The following is a 17,136-nucleotide window of genomic DNA, read 5'->3' on the forward strand; positions in this document are numbered from 1 at the left end:
ATACATGTTAGCAGATTTTAAAAATGCAAGAGTTGACAGATTCAGGTACTATTAAAATTATAATTGAGAACTTCAGAATTGATGTTTTCAATAATTTTTCTTTGTCTTTAATTTTTGTCAATTTGATTACTATGTGTCTCGGCATGTTTCTCCTTGGGTTTATCCTGCCTGGGACTCTCTGTGCTTCCTGGACTTGGATGGCTATTTACTCTCCCACATTAGGGAAGTTTTCCACTATAATTTCTTCAGATATTTTCTCAGGTCCTTTCTTTCTCTTCCCTTTCTGGGACCCCTATAATGTGAATGGTGGTGTATTTAATGTTGTCCCAGAGGACTCCTGGGCTGTCTTCATTTCTTTTCATTCTTTTTTCTTTATTTTGTTCCATGGCAGTGAATTCCGCCATTCTGTCTTCCAGGTCACTTATCCGTTCTTCTGCCTCAGTTATTCTGCTATTGATTCCTTCTAGTGTATTTTTCATTTCAGTTATTGTATTGTTCATCTCTGTTTGTTTGTTCTTTAATCTTCTAGGCATTTGCTCTTTAATTCTTCTAGGTCTTTATTAAACATTTCTTGCATCCTCTCGATCTTTGCCTCCATTCTTTTTCTGAGGTCCTGGATCATCTTCACTATCATTATTTTGAATTCTTTTTCTGGAAGGTTGCCTGTCTCCACTTCATTTAGTTGTTTTTCTGGGGTTTTATCTTGTTCCTTCATCTGGTACATAGTCCTCTGCCTTTTCATTTTGTCTATCTTTCTGTGAATGGGGTTTCATTCCACAGGCTGCAGAATTCAGAATTGATGTTTTAAATCAAGACCATATGTCTTGATGTCTGTGTCTATTCTAAATATAAATGAATTGTATCCAGAGGAGCTTCCAAGGATAGAGTGAAGTGCAGGCTGTGTAACTTTTGGTGGCAAACTGATGTAACTAGCATGATTGAGTCCTTTATGACTGAAGTCTGTGGTTTATTGAAGCATTTTATAAGAATTCATTGTAACAGTGGACCCATTTTTGCAACTTTACTTGATAGTATAAATATGTAAGAAAAAATAGTTGCTATGAAAATTGTGCCAGGTTATTCAGAATCTGTGCTGCCAACTTTCCAGAGCTGCTTGTGCCACTTTACACTAGAGCTCTCTGCTTATGGGCTGTTCAGCTGCTCCTCATGAATAACACTGGGTCCTCCCCTAAGGTCCTGGCTCTTTGGTGTTTCCACTCTCATTTCCACTAGATTAGAGTTTAGCTTTTTGAGAGTAAGGAATATTCCTTGCCCAACAGTAGCACCTAGCCACTGTTTCTTAAAATAACAAGATTCAGGATGGATTAGAATCCAGTAAGTAACACTTATAATAAAGTTATAACCTTATAATTAGATCTTGCCTAATTAATAAGATCTGGGAGACTTTTATTCTAAAAATATGAGGTTTTGGTTGAACATTTCCTTGTTCTTTTAGTACCTACCTCTTAATAATTTCTCGAGCAGCCTAACTTCCCTTTCATTTGGTTAGCAGTTTTGGAAATACAAATTTATTCATAGACTGAGGATGAAATATGCTGTATAATCTCAAAGTTGAGTATTTGGTGTCCTATCCCTCTGTGTCATCTGTGTAGATGCATTTTTAAAGAATAAAATATACATTAAAAGTCACTACAGGTATATCTTAGTCTTGGAATGTAAAAAGTACTTAGAAACTTTCAATCTGAGCTTTATATTCGCCTAATACATGTTAGAGAATCAGAAGTGCAAATCAACAGTTTTGATCAATAAAGTAACACATAAAATCTTAAATATACTATATACTAAATATCTTTATATACTAAAAGAAAATGTGTTACTCATTACAACAAAGCTGTCTAAATTACCTGAATATAAATTTGGTTGTGTTTCTTACTGATCTTCCTCCATAGATTCTGAGTTGATTTTAAAGGATGTCTTTTGATCTTTAAATGGAAAATATTGAAGTATAAGAATTTGGGTTATTCTTAACCTCATTTTTCAGGAAGATCTCAGTGAACACATAGTTCAGGGCGACACTCTTCCTGGACATGTGGGTACAGCATGCCTCTTATCATCCACCATTGCAGAGAGTGGGAAGAGTGCTGGAATCCTTACTCTTCCCATCATGAGCAGAAATTCCAGAAAAACAATAGGCAAAGTGAGAGGTAAGCCTGGAGAAGCAGGGTGACCCTTTACAAATAAGCAGATTAAGTTAGGATTTTAATTAGTTTCAAATTGAGCTTTTGAGAATGGTAAAGAATTAAATTAATAAGTAGTTTTAGAATATTAACAAATACAATAACAATAAAGACATATCTTATTTTCTGGAAGCTTTAATTTGAATGTGTTTTGACTTGATTTCTTTCTATTTGATCGATTGATAAAGCTGTTTTGAGTGGTTTTTAAGTGTAATTGAGCTCATCATAGCCTTTTTAATTGTCTTTATTTCCCTTCCCCCTTTTTTCATATGAAAGTTGACTATATAATTATTAAGCCGTTACCAGGATACAATTGTGACATGAAATCTTCATTTTCCAAGTATTGGAAGCCAAGAATACCATTGGATGTTGGACATCGAGGTGCAGGAAATTCTACAACAACTGCTCAGTAGGTTGAATATTTGAGTAGTACTAGCATTTGGTAGCTCATGCTTGATAAGGTTAAATAGGTTTGGCCAACTAAAAGGTCAAACGATCCTTTTAATTATTACCCTGGGATTTAAATGTAATTTGGTAATTGGGGTTTCCAGTTCAAATTAATTAGAGACTAACTCTCTTGTAAGATTCTGGTCAGTCTTTTTAGTATTCTGCTGAATTGATGAGAGAGACATTAAAACTAGAAAGCCAGGAGGGGAGAGCTTGATGCAGTCACCCTGATGACATCAGTGTGTCTGTGTTGTGGTCCTGACTTTCAGCATGTTGTTCTCTCAGGGTCTTAGTTTCCTCACCGGTTCTCAGTACAGTTTCCATTCTTTCAACCTGTTGGTGTGTCTGCCTTTTTCCACCCTTCCCTGGTCTGCCAGTATCAAGTCACCTGAGGCTTCAATGCAGGGAGCAAGTTTCTCCACTACTTCATGCCCATTGCAAAGGATTGTTTTCCTTAACTGGTCACCTCACTTGGGGAGGTATGGGGTGGTATAGGATATGTCTGTATTCAGCTTGTAAATACCTAAAATTGTTAGAGCTTGATTGATGGAATGAATGCACACACCAACCAAGTCATGGTCACAGTCTTATTTTGGGGATGGCAAAGTTAGCCTCAAAATAGAGAATAAGTACTATGTCCATTGTTTAAAATGTAGTTGACTTCTTTACTAAATTTTTTTTTCTATAGTAATGATAACTATATTTCTATATATTTCTTTCCTCGCAGACTTGCTAAAGTTCAGGAAAATACTATTGCTTCTTTAAGAAATGCTGCTAGTCATGTAAGTGAATCTCTCTTTCTTTAAACAACTTTGGACTGATGGTCCAAAGGTAGAAAAGTAGAGAAATGTAGGCCTGGAGAGCCTCCTTCAGTCTGCATTAATAGGTTAAAAGGGAGAATATTTATGCTTTTTCTGAATATATTTCTAAGTGAAGGTAAAGTATTTCTAGGCATTTTTATTTAGATTCATGGTGAAGATTGAAGTTAATGGAATCCTAAGCATCCTCTTAAAAAAATTAATTAATTAATTTGAAGTATAGTTGATGTATATTATATAAATTACAGCTATACAATATAGTAATTCACAATTTTTAAAGATTATTCTCCATTTATAGTTATTATAAAATATTTGCTGTATTCCCCATGTTGTACAATATAGCCTTGTAGCTTATTTTAAACCTAATTGTTTGTACCACTTAACCCCCTACCCCTTTACTGCCCCTCCTCCCACCTTCCCTCTCCCCACTGGTAACCACTGATTTGTTCTCTATATCTGTGAGTCTGTTTCTTTTTTGTTTTATTCACTCGTTGTTATGTTCTTTAGATTCCACCTAAGTGATGTCATACAGTATTTGTCTTTCTCTGACTTATTTCACTTAGCATAATACCCTCCAAGTCCATCCATGTTATTAAAAATGGCAAAATGTCACCCTTTTTCTATGGTTGAGCAGTATTCCATTGTGTGTGTGTGTGTGTGTGTGTGTGCGCACACACACACACACACACACACACCCCTTCTTTATCCATTCACTTAGGTTGCTCCCATATCTTGGCAGTTGTAACTAATGTGCTGTGAACATTGGAGTGCATATGCCTTTTCGAATTAGTGTTTTTGTTTTCTTTGTATACTCTGGAGTGGAATTGCCGGATCATATAGTAGTTCTCTTTTTAATTTTTTGAAAAACCTCCATACTGTTTGCCACAGTGGCTACACCAGTTTACATTCCCATCAACAGTGTAGGAGGGCTCCCTTTTCTTTACATCCTTTCCAACATTTGTATTTGTGTTCTTTTTGATGATAGCCATTCTGACAGCTGTGAGATGATAACTCATTGTAGTTTTGATTTGCATTTCCCTAATGATTAGCGATGCTGAGCATCTTTTAAAAAAAAAAAAATTATTTATTTGGTTGCACCAGGTCTTAGTTGCAGTAGGCAGGCTCCTTAGTTGTGGCATGCGAACTCTTAGTTGTGGCATGCATATGGGATCTAGTTCTCTGACCAGGGATCGAACCTGGGCCCCCTTCATTGGGAGCACGGAGTCTTATCCACTGCGTCACCAGGGAAGTCCCTGAGCATCTTTTCATGTGCCTGTTGGCCATCTGCATTTCCTCTTTGGAAAAATGTCAGTTCATTTCTTCTGCCAGTTTTTTACTTGGGTGGTTTGTTTTTTTGATGTTGAGTTGCATAAGCTTTTTATATATGTTGGATATTAACTCCTTATGAGTCATAATCACGTGCAAATATTTTCTCCCATTCAGTAGGTTGTCTTTTCGTTTCATTGATGGTTTGCTTTGCTGTGCAAAAGCTTTTAAGTTTAATTCTGTCCCATTTGTTTGTTTTTTAAGCATCCTTTTTTTTTGAGATAACATTTTAAGTGTTTGAGGCATGAAAAACATTCCCCATTAAGCACTGCATTTCATCAATTGAATTACTATGCTTATTTAGATACTCACTTTGGAAATAATGTTTACAGAAGGATTTGATAGTGTTTTTTTTTTTTTTTTTTTTTTGCGGTATGTGGGCCTCTCACTGTTGCGGCCTTTCCTGTTGCGGAGCACAGGCTCCGGACACGCAGGCTCAGCGGCCATGGCTCATGGGCCCAGCCGCTCCGCGGCATGTGGGATCTTCCTGGACTGGGGCACAAACGCGTGTCCCCTGCATCGGCAGGCGGACCCTCAACCACTGCACCACCAGGGAAGCCCTGATAGTGATTTTATGTAACACTTTTTGAAGTCTGTCAGTTTGCATCCTGTATACCAACTTGATTATGTTGAATTTCTTAACTCCTTTTATGTAATTATTCAGAGATAGTCCTTTTTTCTTCTTTCAGCTTTTAGTTTTTTCAGCACCTGAAACTTGACATTTTTAATCAAGAACCTGCATTATTTCCCCCCACATTCCACTGTACCTCAAGTTAAGCCTCATGTTCTCAAGTTAAACTAAGGGAAAAATGGAGGAACATCTCATTTTATTTTGTTTTTTTTTTCCAGTGTCCTCCACATGCCTTAAACTTAGCCTTTTTTAAAATAGTTCACCAAATAAATTTGATTTGTCATATGTTTAACTTTATCACTTATATGAGCAAACATCTATTCTAAGACATACTTTTTTCATATTTTAATATCTCTAAAATTGGGATAGTTTTACAGCTGTTTTAGCTTGTCATGGTTTGATTGGCATTGTTTTTCTCCCTCTTAGTGGTATATAAAATAATGGTGCATTTTATATTTCATGACATATTAGATTGATTATCATAATTATTTTGATATTTAAAAATGTTAATAGTGGATAGTTCTGTCTTTGTATTGAAAGGATATTAAATCTGTGAGTATGTTGTGCTGTAGGTCATTATTTGGAACGAGTTTTAGTTCATTGTAGCTAAGTAATCTAAGCGTGGTTTTATTAGCTGTCAACAGATGAAGATCCTTGATAAAGAATTTTTAGGGTCTCTGCTTTTTTGTTTTGTTTGCGGTACGCGGACCTCTCACTGTTGTGGCCTCTCCCGTTGTGGAGCACAGGCTCCGGACGTGCAGGCCCAGCGGCCATGGCTCACGGGCCTAGCCGCTCCACGGCATGTGGGATCTTCCCAGACCGGGGCACGAACCCGTGTCCCCTGCATCGGCAGGCGGACTTTCAACCACTGCACCACCAGGGGAGACCTAGGGTCTCTGCTTTTTGAGAGAGGATTTCATTAAGCTCTTTTCTTCTGTTGAAACCCTTTGTACTTTTATGGATCTTATGTTAGTTACGAAAATCTGGTTTGATTTTAATGTTAAAGACATCTTTGAAGAGATTTTGGTTATTATTGGCTTATTTCTTAAATCTTGCTCACACATGAATTTTTTCTTTTTTTTTTAATTTTTGGCTGCACTGCACGGCATGCGGGATTAGTTCCCTGACCAGGGATCGAACCTGCACCCCTGCAATGGAAGCGTGGAGTCTTAACTACTGGATTGCCAGGGAAGTCCCTTACACATGAATTTTGAGATCAAGTTCTACCTCTTAGTAAATTTATCTTTCTAAAGGATGGTGATCATGTAAAATTAAACTTTTAAACTGGAAAACTATAATTTCTTTTAATTATTGTAACTATTTAGGGGACATAGGGTTTGTTCTCTTTGGTAAAAATGATTTGTGTCATTGTCTTGTTGACAATAGAAGGAGCTAAGCTTATTTCCTGCTTCAGAAGTCATTGAGGAAGTAGGCTCCTTTTGTTCTAGTCTCTGATCCATATGTACTGAAAAGTTGGGCATCTTCCTTGACCTAAAGCTAGGGTAAGGGATGGAAACGTGTCCATCCATTCTTATACAGCACTTGTCTGGGCCATAGACACATTACAGAATCCTCAAACCTTGTATTCTTTGATCCCAGCTGGCTTTCTTTTAGTGAATGCACAAATTTGTATGTCAGTTTATGTTCTCAGCCTTTATTTGGATTAATTCATATGTCATGATGGATCTGACTTAAGTCTAATTTGTGTCCACCTTTCTTCTGTTTAGGCTTCTATTAGGAAATTTGGCATATGCATCATTCTTGTTGCCCATTTCTGCTTTCTCTTTCTTTTCAGCAGAAGTTACAGTTTCCTCTGTAATCTGATTATTGAGGTTTTATTAAGAAAGGTTGTAAAGTGTACTGCTCAAGTGCACCAAGGAGCAGAGCTAAGAGACTGAAGCTTATTCTTGTTCCCACCTCACCGTTGAGGTTCCCCTGTCCATCTGAGGTGTGTAGGGGCAATGAGGTGCGAGGTAGCCATGCTCCAGGTGCCATTTCTGCTAATAGCAATAGCAGAGGTGACACTGGTGGAGGCTGTCCACTGCCACAGAAGGGCCCCAGGGTGTGTTCGAGTAGGATCAGAACCCATTTTTTTGCCAGGAAAAAATTGGTGTGCTATTGCAAAAAAGAAATTATAATTGTTTTAAAAGAAGAAATTACCTTTTAGGAAAAGCTTGAAGTATAGCATTAAATGATTCATGAAGAAGTTTTGTGTGTACAAGTCTATAATTTTATGGTGAACAATAAATTTCTCATGTTCTTATAGTTTTAGATGTATCGTGGGCCAGATAATATTTTTCAAATACTTGTTTCTTTTATTTCTGTCAGGGTGCAGCCTTTGTAGAATTTGATGTACATCTTTCAAAAGATTTTGTGCCTGTAGTGTATCATGATCTGACCTGTTGTTTGACTATGAAAAAGGTATGTAGAAATTCCTTTATTTTAAACTCTTACAGTTAGACAATAGGTTTTAAAACTAGGAAGTTTTGTATACACATATTATGCCATTTTACATAAGGGACATGAGCATCTGTAGATTTTGGTATCTGTGAAGAGTCCTGGAACCAATCCCCTGCAGATACTGATGGATGACTATATATTTAATTATTTATTTAATAGAGTTGGTTAGTTCATTTTCTTAGGGAATTACTGCCAGTTCTTTCCTCTCTCAAGCTCCTTCCTAAAACATCAAGAGAGAGGGAGGAGTCAGGAATTAATTTTCTAGAGTATTTTCTCTGTATGGCTGAATTTTCTTTTTTTAATGTTATTTAACAAAAAGGCTATTACACGTGGTTTCTGTGTCCTTCTGCCACTGTCCCTCTGTTGAGGTAGGAAAGGAAGCTATCAGAGTGTTTGTTTTCAGGCTCCTTTCTCTTTTTGCTTCAAGCTTTTTCCCAAGTTAATAAGCTTATATGATTTGACTAGTGGGAAGAGCCACAGTGAAAAATAAAATTGGAGAAGTGCTTCAGAGCCAGATAGTGGAGAGCCTCAGGGGTTTAGACTTAGGAGCTAGGGACTTCTTTTGAAAGACTTTTGAACCAAGTAGGGAAATGTTTTAGAAGTAAACTTTCAGATGAATATTTTGATACCTGATATAAGGACAACTTAAGAGGACAGAGACTAGAGACAAGGGGAGTGGAAATGTGGGCCAAACCTTAAGACAAGCCAGAACTGGAGTAGAGACAATGAGAATGGAAAAGAGGGCATGATAGAGGAGAAAGTCCAGAAGGAGATTTAAAAAGCATATAATTTCTTTAAAATTATAATTACTGTTGTACGGAAATAATTGTAATAATTATATAGCATCTGGACTTCAGTATACAAGTTAACCAAGTGATTTCTCAGGGACTTAAACTAGGAGGGTCCTTTAAAACCCTTTTCTTTGGCATTTTCTTTAAAACTGTGTTGGGTATCATTTTCCGTTGTGTTGATCTAAAGTTAAGGCTGGGAAAACTTGACAGCTGCATGTGGAAGAATGAATTAGAACATTCTCTAACACCATATATAAGAATAAACTCAAATTGGATTAAAGATCTAAATGTAAGACCAGATACTATAAAACTCTTAGAGGAAAACATAGGCAGAATGTTTGACATAAATTGCAGCAATATTTTTTTAGATCTGTATCCTAGAGTAATGGAAATAAAAACAAAAATAAACGGGACCCAATTAAACATTAAAGCTTTTGCACAGCAAAGGAAACCATAAACAAAACAAAAAGACAGCCTACTGACTGGGAGAAAATATTTGGAAATGATGCTACTGACAAGGGATTAATTTCCAAAATATACAAAGAGCTCATACAGCTTAATATCAAAAAAACAAACATCCCGATCAAAAAGTGGGCAGAACTAAATAGACATTTCTCCAAAGAAGACATACAGATGGCCAGCAGGCACATGAAAAGATGCTCAGTATCTCTAATTGTTAGAGAAACGCAAATCAAAACTGCAATGAGGTTATCACCTCACACCAATCAGAATGGCCATCATCAAAAAGTCTAAAAATAATAAATGCTGGAGAGGGTATGGAGAAAAGGGAACCTTCCTACACTGTTGGTGGGAAGTAAATTGGTGCAGCCAGTATGGAGGTTCCTCAAAAAACTAAAAAATTAAGTTACTATATGATCCTGCAATCCCAATCCTGGGATTTCTGGAGAAAACTATAATTCGAAAAAATACATGCACCCCAGTGTTCATTGCAGCACTCTTCACAATAGCCAAGACATGGCTAAATGTCCATTGACAGATGAATGGATACAGATGAATGTGTAAAGATATGCACACATACAATGGAATACTACTCAGCCATAAAAAAGAATAAAATAATGCCATTTATAGTGACATGAATGGACCTAGAGATTATCATACTAATTGAAGTAAGTTAGAAAAATAAAGACAAATACCATATGATATCACTTACATGTATAATCTAAAATATGACACAAATGAACTTATTTACAAAACAGAAACAGACTTAGAAAACAAAGTTATGGTTACCAAAGGGGAAAAGGGGTGGTTGAGGTATAAATCAAGAGTTTGGAATTAGCAGATACAAACTACTATATATAAAATAGATAAACAAGGTCCTATTGTACAGCATAGGGAACAATATTCAATATCTTATAACCTGTAATGGAAAAGAATCTGAAAAAGAATAGATATATAATTACTTATATATGTATACACACATATATAAAAGTATAACAATCACTTTTCTGTACACCTGAAAGTAACACAATATTGTAAACTAAGTATACTTCAAGATAAATAAAGTTTGATTTGCTGACATGTATCAGACACTGCATGGTGTAGTATGCAAGGCACCTATGACAAGGCACCTAGCTCTGCCTGCTAGTGGATTCTAAACAGTCGTATCAGTTTGGATTATTATCATTTATAGAAAAGGACCCTTCCCTTTCTGTGAAAGGGTATTAGGAGAAGGAAGGAAGGTGATGTACCTATTTGTTTGTTTAAATTTATTTATTTATTTGTTTAAATTTATTTATTTTTGGGGGGCCATGCTGCATGGCTTGTGGGATCTTAGTTCCCTGACTAGGGATTCAGCCTGGGCTCTTGGCAGTGGAGAGCACTGAGTCCTAACCACTGGACCTCCCGGGAATTTCCGAGATGCACCTATTTAGATGACAGAAGTAGAATTACTTAATAGAATTGGGGCAGGTGGTTTTTGCTGTGGGGAAACGTTAATGCAAAGCGAAATGAGAAGGAATGGAGTGGTGAAGGAACTCACTAACCAAGATTGAGATTAATGACTAGCTGTAATTTCTAAAAATTCATGAGGGCTAATTGAAGAGTATAACTGATCCCCAGTTTTCACCAGAACTCGTCCTGCTCTTAAGTTGAACCTGGTTCAGTTAATTGCGGAATGAAAGCAATAAATTATATATTTTTTAGTATTAATTTTTAAGTTGGTATTTTCCTTAAAAAAACAATTTATGTTCATTTATAAAATTATAAGTAGTTCAGAAGATTATGAAATGAAAAGTAAATCTTCCTTTACTTTTTCTCCTTGGTGGTACTCCCTTCTCTTAATAGTTTCTTGTGTGTCCTTCCAGAAGAAATTTATACATATATAGCCTCATACTATATATACATGAATGAATATAAATGTAACGGATTTTAATATATTTGTTGGATTGATGATTTATTGGTGGTACATTAACTCATTTTCTTAAGATAGAAGTGCCTAAACAGTGTGACATTTGATATGATATTAAAATCTAATAAAACAGATTTGCTCCTTGGGAAAGCATTTATAATAGATTAGGGTTCCTATTAAATATTACTACTTACAGCTAACCAGACGATTTTTTCATGACAGTTGATTTCTGTGGCTATTTTTAACCAAACTTCAGTTTAAAAGGTTTAGAAACTTAGTGATAGAAACTAATCCTTAGTTAGATCCTGCATGCCTGTTGATTTCCTAGTCCTGTAGCATGGATATGTGTCAAACAAAATGTATACAGCATGACAGGAAATAGGGGAAATGACTGACTTGTGGCTTGGTTCTCAGTGTGTCTTTAGTGCTACAGCTTCTTCCCAGCTGTTTTCTTCCAGGCACTCCCACCTACGTTAAAAACAAAAGCCAGAATTTAAGAGCTGGGAGGTGGTGTTCTGTAGCAAGGGCTCCCCTGCATGGGCTCACTGTGGCCACCAAGCTGTTATTCTCATCAGTAAATTGAGATATTAGGCCAGTTTAGAGTAATAACGTGGGGCCCAATTTTCTCTCTCTTTTAGAAATTTGATGCTGATCCAGTTGAATTATTTGAAATTCCAGTAAAAGAATTAACCTTTGACCAACTCCAGTTGTTAAAGGTAGTAATAATAATGTAAAACGTAAATTATCTTTTAGTTTTAGGACTATTTGTATTTGTTTGTATATAGTAATGTTCTCTTTGTGCATGGGGATGACTAGATATATACAGCAGGTATTGAGTCTGTGCTTTGGTTTTCTGTTCTGTTAGGAAGAATGGGTTCGTGCTCATCCATCTGTCTTCTTTAACAGTTTCTATGGGCCCCATCTTTTTTTTGCTTTTTTGAAGGAGATGGGCTATAAGTCTTTATAGGCCATAGGGGCTAGCCATAATCTTAGGTTGTCTCTGGTCTGCTTTAGCTCTTTTTTATTTTATACTTAGCCTTCTGTACTATTGTTGATTTTTATAGCTATGCTACTATCTAAGATCCTCCTGTATTTTACTATGTAATTTTACATGATCCCTCTTCTTATTCTCATTAGATACCTAAATTATTGGTTGATTGAGTATAAACAGTTTCCTAACCTAATAATTTTTATATTCTCCCCTACTTGGGTATTTGATCATGATCTTATGCATATGTATGTAAATATAAAATATGTACAGTGGTAAGTGCTTATTCTTATTAAACTGATGATTCTACATTTTATAATTTCTCCTAACTTGCTAGCTTTTCAAGTTATAGTTCTATTAACCATATCTTCATAAACTAAGGCCTTTTTTTGATTACATTTTGTGTGTGTGTGTGTGTGTGTGTGTTTTCTAGCTCACTCATGTGACTGCACTAAAATCTAAAGAACTGAAAGGTATGTACCAATGTGAAAACACTGTTTTCATTTCATAATTAGCATCATGAATTTCCTTATCCATTTTAACTTACTCTTGGTGACTTTAATATAATACTGGCTTGTATAAATGTAATTTTATAGACATGAAGGCTTTATGTGTATTAATTGCCAAATGCATACATGTCATGTATAGTAAGCATGATTTTTCACTTTTATGAATTTTCTTAGCTTGATGATCAAAAATTCTTTATAATTTTGTACCTTCCATTCTTTTTTTTTTAATTAATTAATTTGGGTCTTAGTTGCAGCTGGTGGGCTCCTTAGTTGCAGCTCACCGGCTCCTTAGTTGTGGCATGTGGGCTCCTAAGTTGTGGCACGTGGGCTCCTTAGTTGTGGCACACAGGCTCCTTAGTGTGGCATGTGAACTCTTAGTTGCAGCATGCATGTGGGATCTAGTTCCCTGACCAGGGATCGAACCCAGGCCCCCTGCATTGGGAGCACGGAGTCTTAGCCACTGTGCCACCAGGGAGGTCCCTCTTTCCAGACATTCTTAAGCATTACAAAGTACAGAATGTATCAAGTATAGAATCTGGCTCCAGAGCCAGGAATTTGAAACCAGCTCTAGCATTTACCAACTGTGACCTCGGTTACTTTATTTAACCACTCTGTGCCTCAGTTTCCTCAAAGCTTGTCCTACCCACAAAATCCCTTTGTAATTCCACTTTACTTTCTACTTCCACAGAATTTAATAGTCTGTGACATTCATTTTAGCCTTGGTGTGTCCTTTTTTTAACCCTTTATTTTTCTGTATGTCCTGTCTCTTCCTCCAGGATGTAAATCTCTCAAGGGTGGGGGAAATGTTTTTATATTCCCTGAAACATTTACAGTACTCTGGTTATAGTAGGTACTCATTAGATGTTAATCTGCATTTAGGATAACAGGATAGTTGGAATGCCTTTATGAAGAAATTACTGAGGTGCCAAAGACTCCAAAGATTATTCTCAGAGCATAAATATGACTTTACAAGCTTGTAAATAGTTCATAACTATTAATAGTAAAATCAATTTTACCTTTATTTGACTGGAAAATTTTACATGATTTAGTTTTTGAATTTGTAATGCACTAGGGTTGGTTATTTTTGTTGTAATTTTTGTTTTGCTTGTTCCTGGGTGATTTTTTTTTTAATCTTGATATAAAAATTTTTCTCTTTTGGAAAAAAATTCTTGTGCGCCTTGAGACATAATCAATTTTGGATTAAATGGTAATGGTACCTATAGATTCTCTTAGTTTCTAACTTGATATCTCAAGTAGAAGTATTAGCAAGATTACACAGCCCTTAATTTCACTGAGAAATAACAAATCACTGCTTGTGACTCCTTTCTTAAAATTATATTACAGTTTTTATAAGAAAATAATCACTGTTGAGGTCATAAACTGTGATGTTCCTACTAAATGTTGTAAACCAGTCTTCATAAAGGATGCTTATTTTGAAAATGGGGGTTTTAATGGTTAAAATTAATAAATACAGGAGCCTTCAAAAATACTATATATGAAAGGATCTCATAACTACATCTTTTTTTTTTTTGCCTTCAGAATTTAGGAAAAGGTCTTAGTGATAAAATGGCATTTATCTACTGAGTTTTTGTAATTTAAATTTTCAGAATCTGTGGTTGAGGAGGAAAATTCCTTTTCTGAAAATCAGCCATTTCCTTCTCTTAAGATGGTAAGTTCCTTAGGAAAACTAGGGCAGGCTATCATTCTGTTATATCTGAATAATTTATTTTGGTCTTTTAAATGGGCACTAAAAAGGCTGTGTAAAAGACAACATTAATGTAAACTTATGTTTGATGCTTTTTAGAGAAGATACATTCTTGTGAAGTGTTCCTATGGTGCCTTTTTTTTTTTTTTTTGAGAAACTTATTTGCTCAAATGAATAAAATTCCTACCTCATTGGGTTAATTTGGTAAGAATAGGAAATTCACATATTTCTGTATATAAACAGGAAGGAAAGGGCACAGAAAAGGGGTTGGGGAGTGTGACGATGGGAGAGGCATTTTTACAATATGTAAGGCTGGTCCTTAGCTTTTAGAGAGAAATTCCCCAACCAAAGAAAGTAAGTACCCTGGTTACTTAAAATGAAATACAGATTTCAAGTATTCACTCTGAAAATGTGTAACAAAAACTGGCATGAACATTTAAAAACTAGACCCAATTCATAGAGGAATTCCTTTGACAGCGTCAGGCAAGCCTGCGTGAATACCAGATACCTTCTTTGGCCATGCTGAGTCTCATTTTCTTGCTGGCTCCATTTCCTAATTTTTTCTCTTCTCCACTGTCTTTTTCTGGTGATGTGTCAGGTACAATAGACTTCTTAGGCAAAAATAGGTAATTTCAGTTTATCATGATTATTCACCCTCCAAAAAGGATGCTACAAGAGAGCCCCTAAAATAGACATTGTCTTAGTGAATTTAGAGCATGATTTGTATAAATTTTCAGATATTTATGAAGCCCAGCTAAGTCATTCCTTCTAGTCCAAAATTCTGAAATAGTTTGGTTCTTAGAAATTCCATGATTTCTAGACTTGTGATTTCATAGAACAGAAAAACAGGCTTTAAAAAAATTGTTGATCAAAGGTTTGACAACTTTCATTTAGCCAAATAAACACACATTTATTCATTCACTTTGCCATCACTATAATTTAGTCAGAAAGTTTGAATCCAAAGAAAGGCCAAACGCAATCTTAGTATAAAGGGGAATCCTGCAAATTTGATGTATACCAATCTCAACACTAATATACACTATTGTCCTTATTTTTCTGACTTTACATTAGTCCAGTAAAATTGTGGAAGGTATGTTAACTAAATAAGGCTAAACATATCGGAGAAATTCAAAAAGCCCCATAGGAAATTGAGTACAACCTGTTTTAGGTACTGTACTTTTCATGCAGCAGGGGCTAGATCCCAGGTCACCAGAGTCCCAGGCTGTGTTCTTAACTCTGTTAGCATTCTTTTATTTGCTATTATAAAATTAAATACCATATATATTATACATGTTAAGTGATTTCTATACTTTGAAATACTGACTAAACCAGCTGATTGTAAGTTAATAACCAAGCTTCATTTTTTTTTTTTTTTTTTGTGGTACACGGGCCTCTCACTGTTGTGGCCTCTCCTGTTGCGGAGCACAGGCTCCGGACGCACAGGCTCAGCGGCCATGGCTCACGGGCCCAGCCGCTCCGCGGCATGTGGGATCTTCCCGGACCGGGGCACGAACCCTTGTCCCCTGCATCGGCAGGCGGACTCTCAACCACTGCGCCACCAGGGAAGCCCCAAGCTTCATATTTTAGATTGGATTTTCTAGTTATGCTGCCCAAGTGGTGTTATTGCAAAGTGTGTAGATAATTTAGTTTTTATTTTTTAATAAATTTATTTTACTTATTTTTGGCTGCATTGGGTCTTTGTTGCTGTGCGTGGGCTTTCTCTAGTTCTGGCGAGCGGGGGCTACTCTTCATTGCAATGCGCGGGCTTCTCATTGCAGTGGCTTCTCTTGTTGCAGACCACAGGCTCTAGGCGCGTGGGCCTCAGTTGTGGCTCATGGGCTCTAGAACGCAGGCTCAGTAGTTGTGGCGCACAGGCTTAGTTGCTCCGTGGCATGTGGGATCTTCCCAGACCAGGACTCGAACCTGTGTCCCCAGCATTGGCAGGCGGATTCTTAACCACTGTGCCACCAGGGATGTCCAAAGTTTCTAGATAATTTAGATATATTGACACTATATTATTTGTTAATTTATATAGATATAGACTTATTTATTTATGAGCCTCTTTAATTTGGAGTTAACATCTTTCCAGGAGGTTATCACTGTGGTGTTAAGCATCACCACCTTCACAGCAAGCTAGAAATCATGGTTTTTCATATAACCATATCTTAGTAAAGTAGACTGACATACCTGAATGCAATTCAGAAAACATGACAAATGTCTTTTTAAATTCATGAGGCTGCCTATCTTATTACTGCTCACTTTAGCTGTTCAGTAGTGATGGTGAAAAGGATTTTAGGTCAGGATCATCTTTGCGGTTAGTAGTGATCGATTATCACAGATATTGCTAAAGACTACTGCCTTTGCTATTTAATTTCTTTTGACTTTCTTATCCAACTTAATCATCAACCAGGTTGTCAGTTTGAGTATAAGAAAAGATAGTGGTTTTTGCTGAAGGCACAAAACACTTTATCCTTACTAGTGATATGTTTTCTTATAGTTTGCTTTTTGTAATTAATCCATTTTTCTTTTTTCCTTCTTATTCTACCATTCATCTCACCAAAAATGAAACAAAATTTACCACCAACAAACACAACTCTAGGTTTTAGAGTCTTTGCCAGAAGATGTAGGGTTTAACATAGAAATAAAATGGATCTGCCAACAAAGGGTAAGTCATTTTCCATGTGGCACATTCTTCGTTCCTCCCTCCCCCGTTTCTTTAAATGCATTCATTCCTGTCTCTTTGTTTCAATGGAATAAATGAAACTGAAATTGTGGCTTCTTCCAGCAAGCACAGTGCTTGTTGGAACTTTGAAGTAAAGCATATCTTACACTTACACTAATATTTAAGTTCTTAAAAGTAGTGATGAATGTATTATAGTAGAAATTCTAATTTAC

At 36.2% G+C, this 17,136-nt stretch overlaps 1 protein-coding gene across 1 annotated transcript in view; it reads left to right on the forward strand.

The window, feature by feature from the left end:
- GPCPD1 (glycerophosphocholine phosphodiesterase 1) overlaps positions 1-17,136 on the forward strand; it is a 55,237-nt gene that overhangs the window by 21,761 nt on the left and 16,340 nt on the right. The window contains exons 8-15 of the mRNA XM_065892746.1: positions 2,003-2,165; positions 2,475-2,607; positions 3,373-3,427; positions 7,749-7,841; positions 11,678-11,755; positions 12,461-12,500; positions 14,144-14,205; positions 16,841-16,906. Coding sequence (XP_065748818.1) covers positions 2,003-2,165; positions 2,475-2,607; positions 3,373-3,427; positions 7,749-7,841; positions 11,678-11,755; positions 12,461-12,500; positions 14,144-14,205; positions 16,841-16,906 — 690 coding nt within the window. The remainder of the gene's footprint in view (positions 1-2,002; positions 2,166-2,474; positions 2,608-3,372; positions 3,428-7,748; positions 7,842-11,677; positions 11,756-12,460; positions 12,501-14,143; positions 14,206-16,840; positions 16,907-17,136) is intronic.

The sequence above is a fragment of the Phocoena phocoena genome, chromosome 15, assembly GCF_963924675.1.
Source record: "Phocoena phocoena chromosome 15, mPhoPho1.1, whole genome shotgun sequence".
Taxonomy (NCBI): domain Eukaryota; kingdom Metazoa; phylum Chordata; class Mammalia; order Artiodactyla; family Phocoenidae; genus Phocoena; species Phocoena phocoena.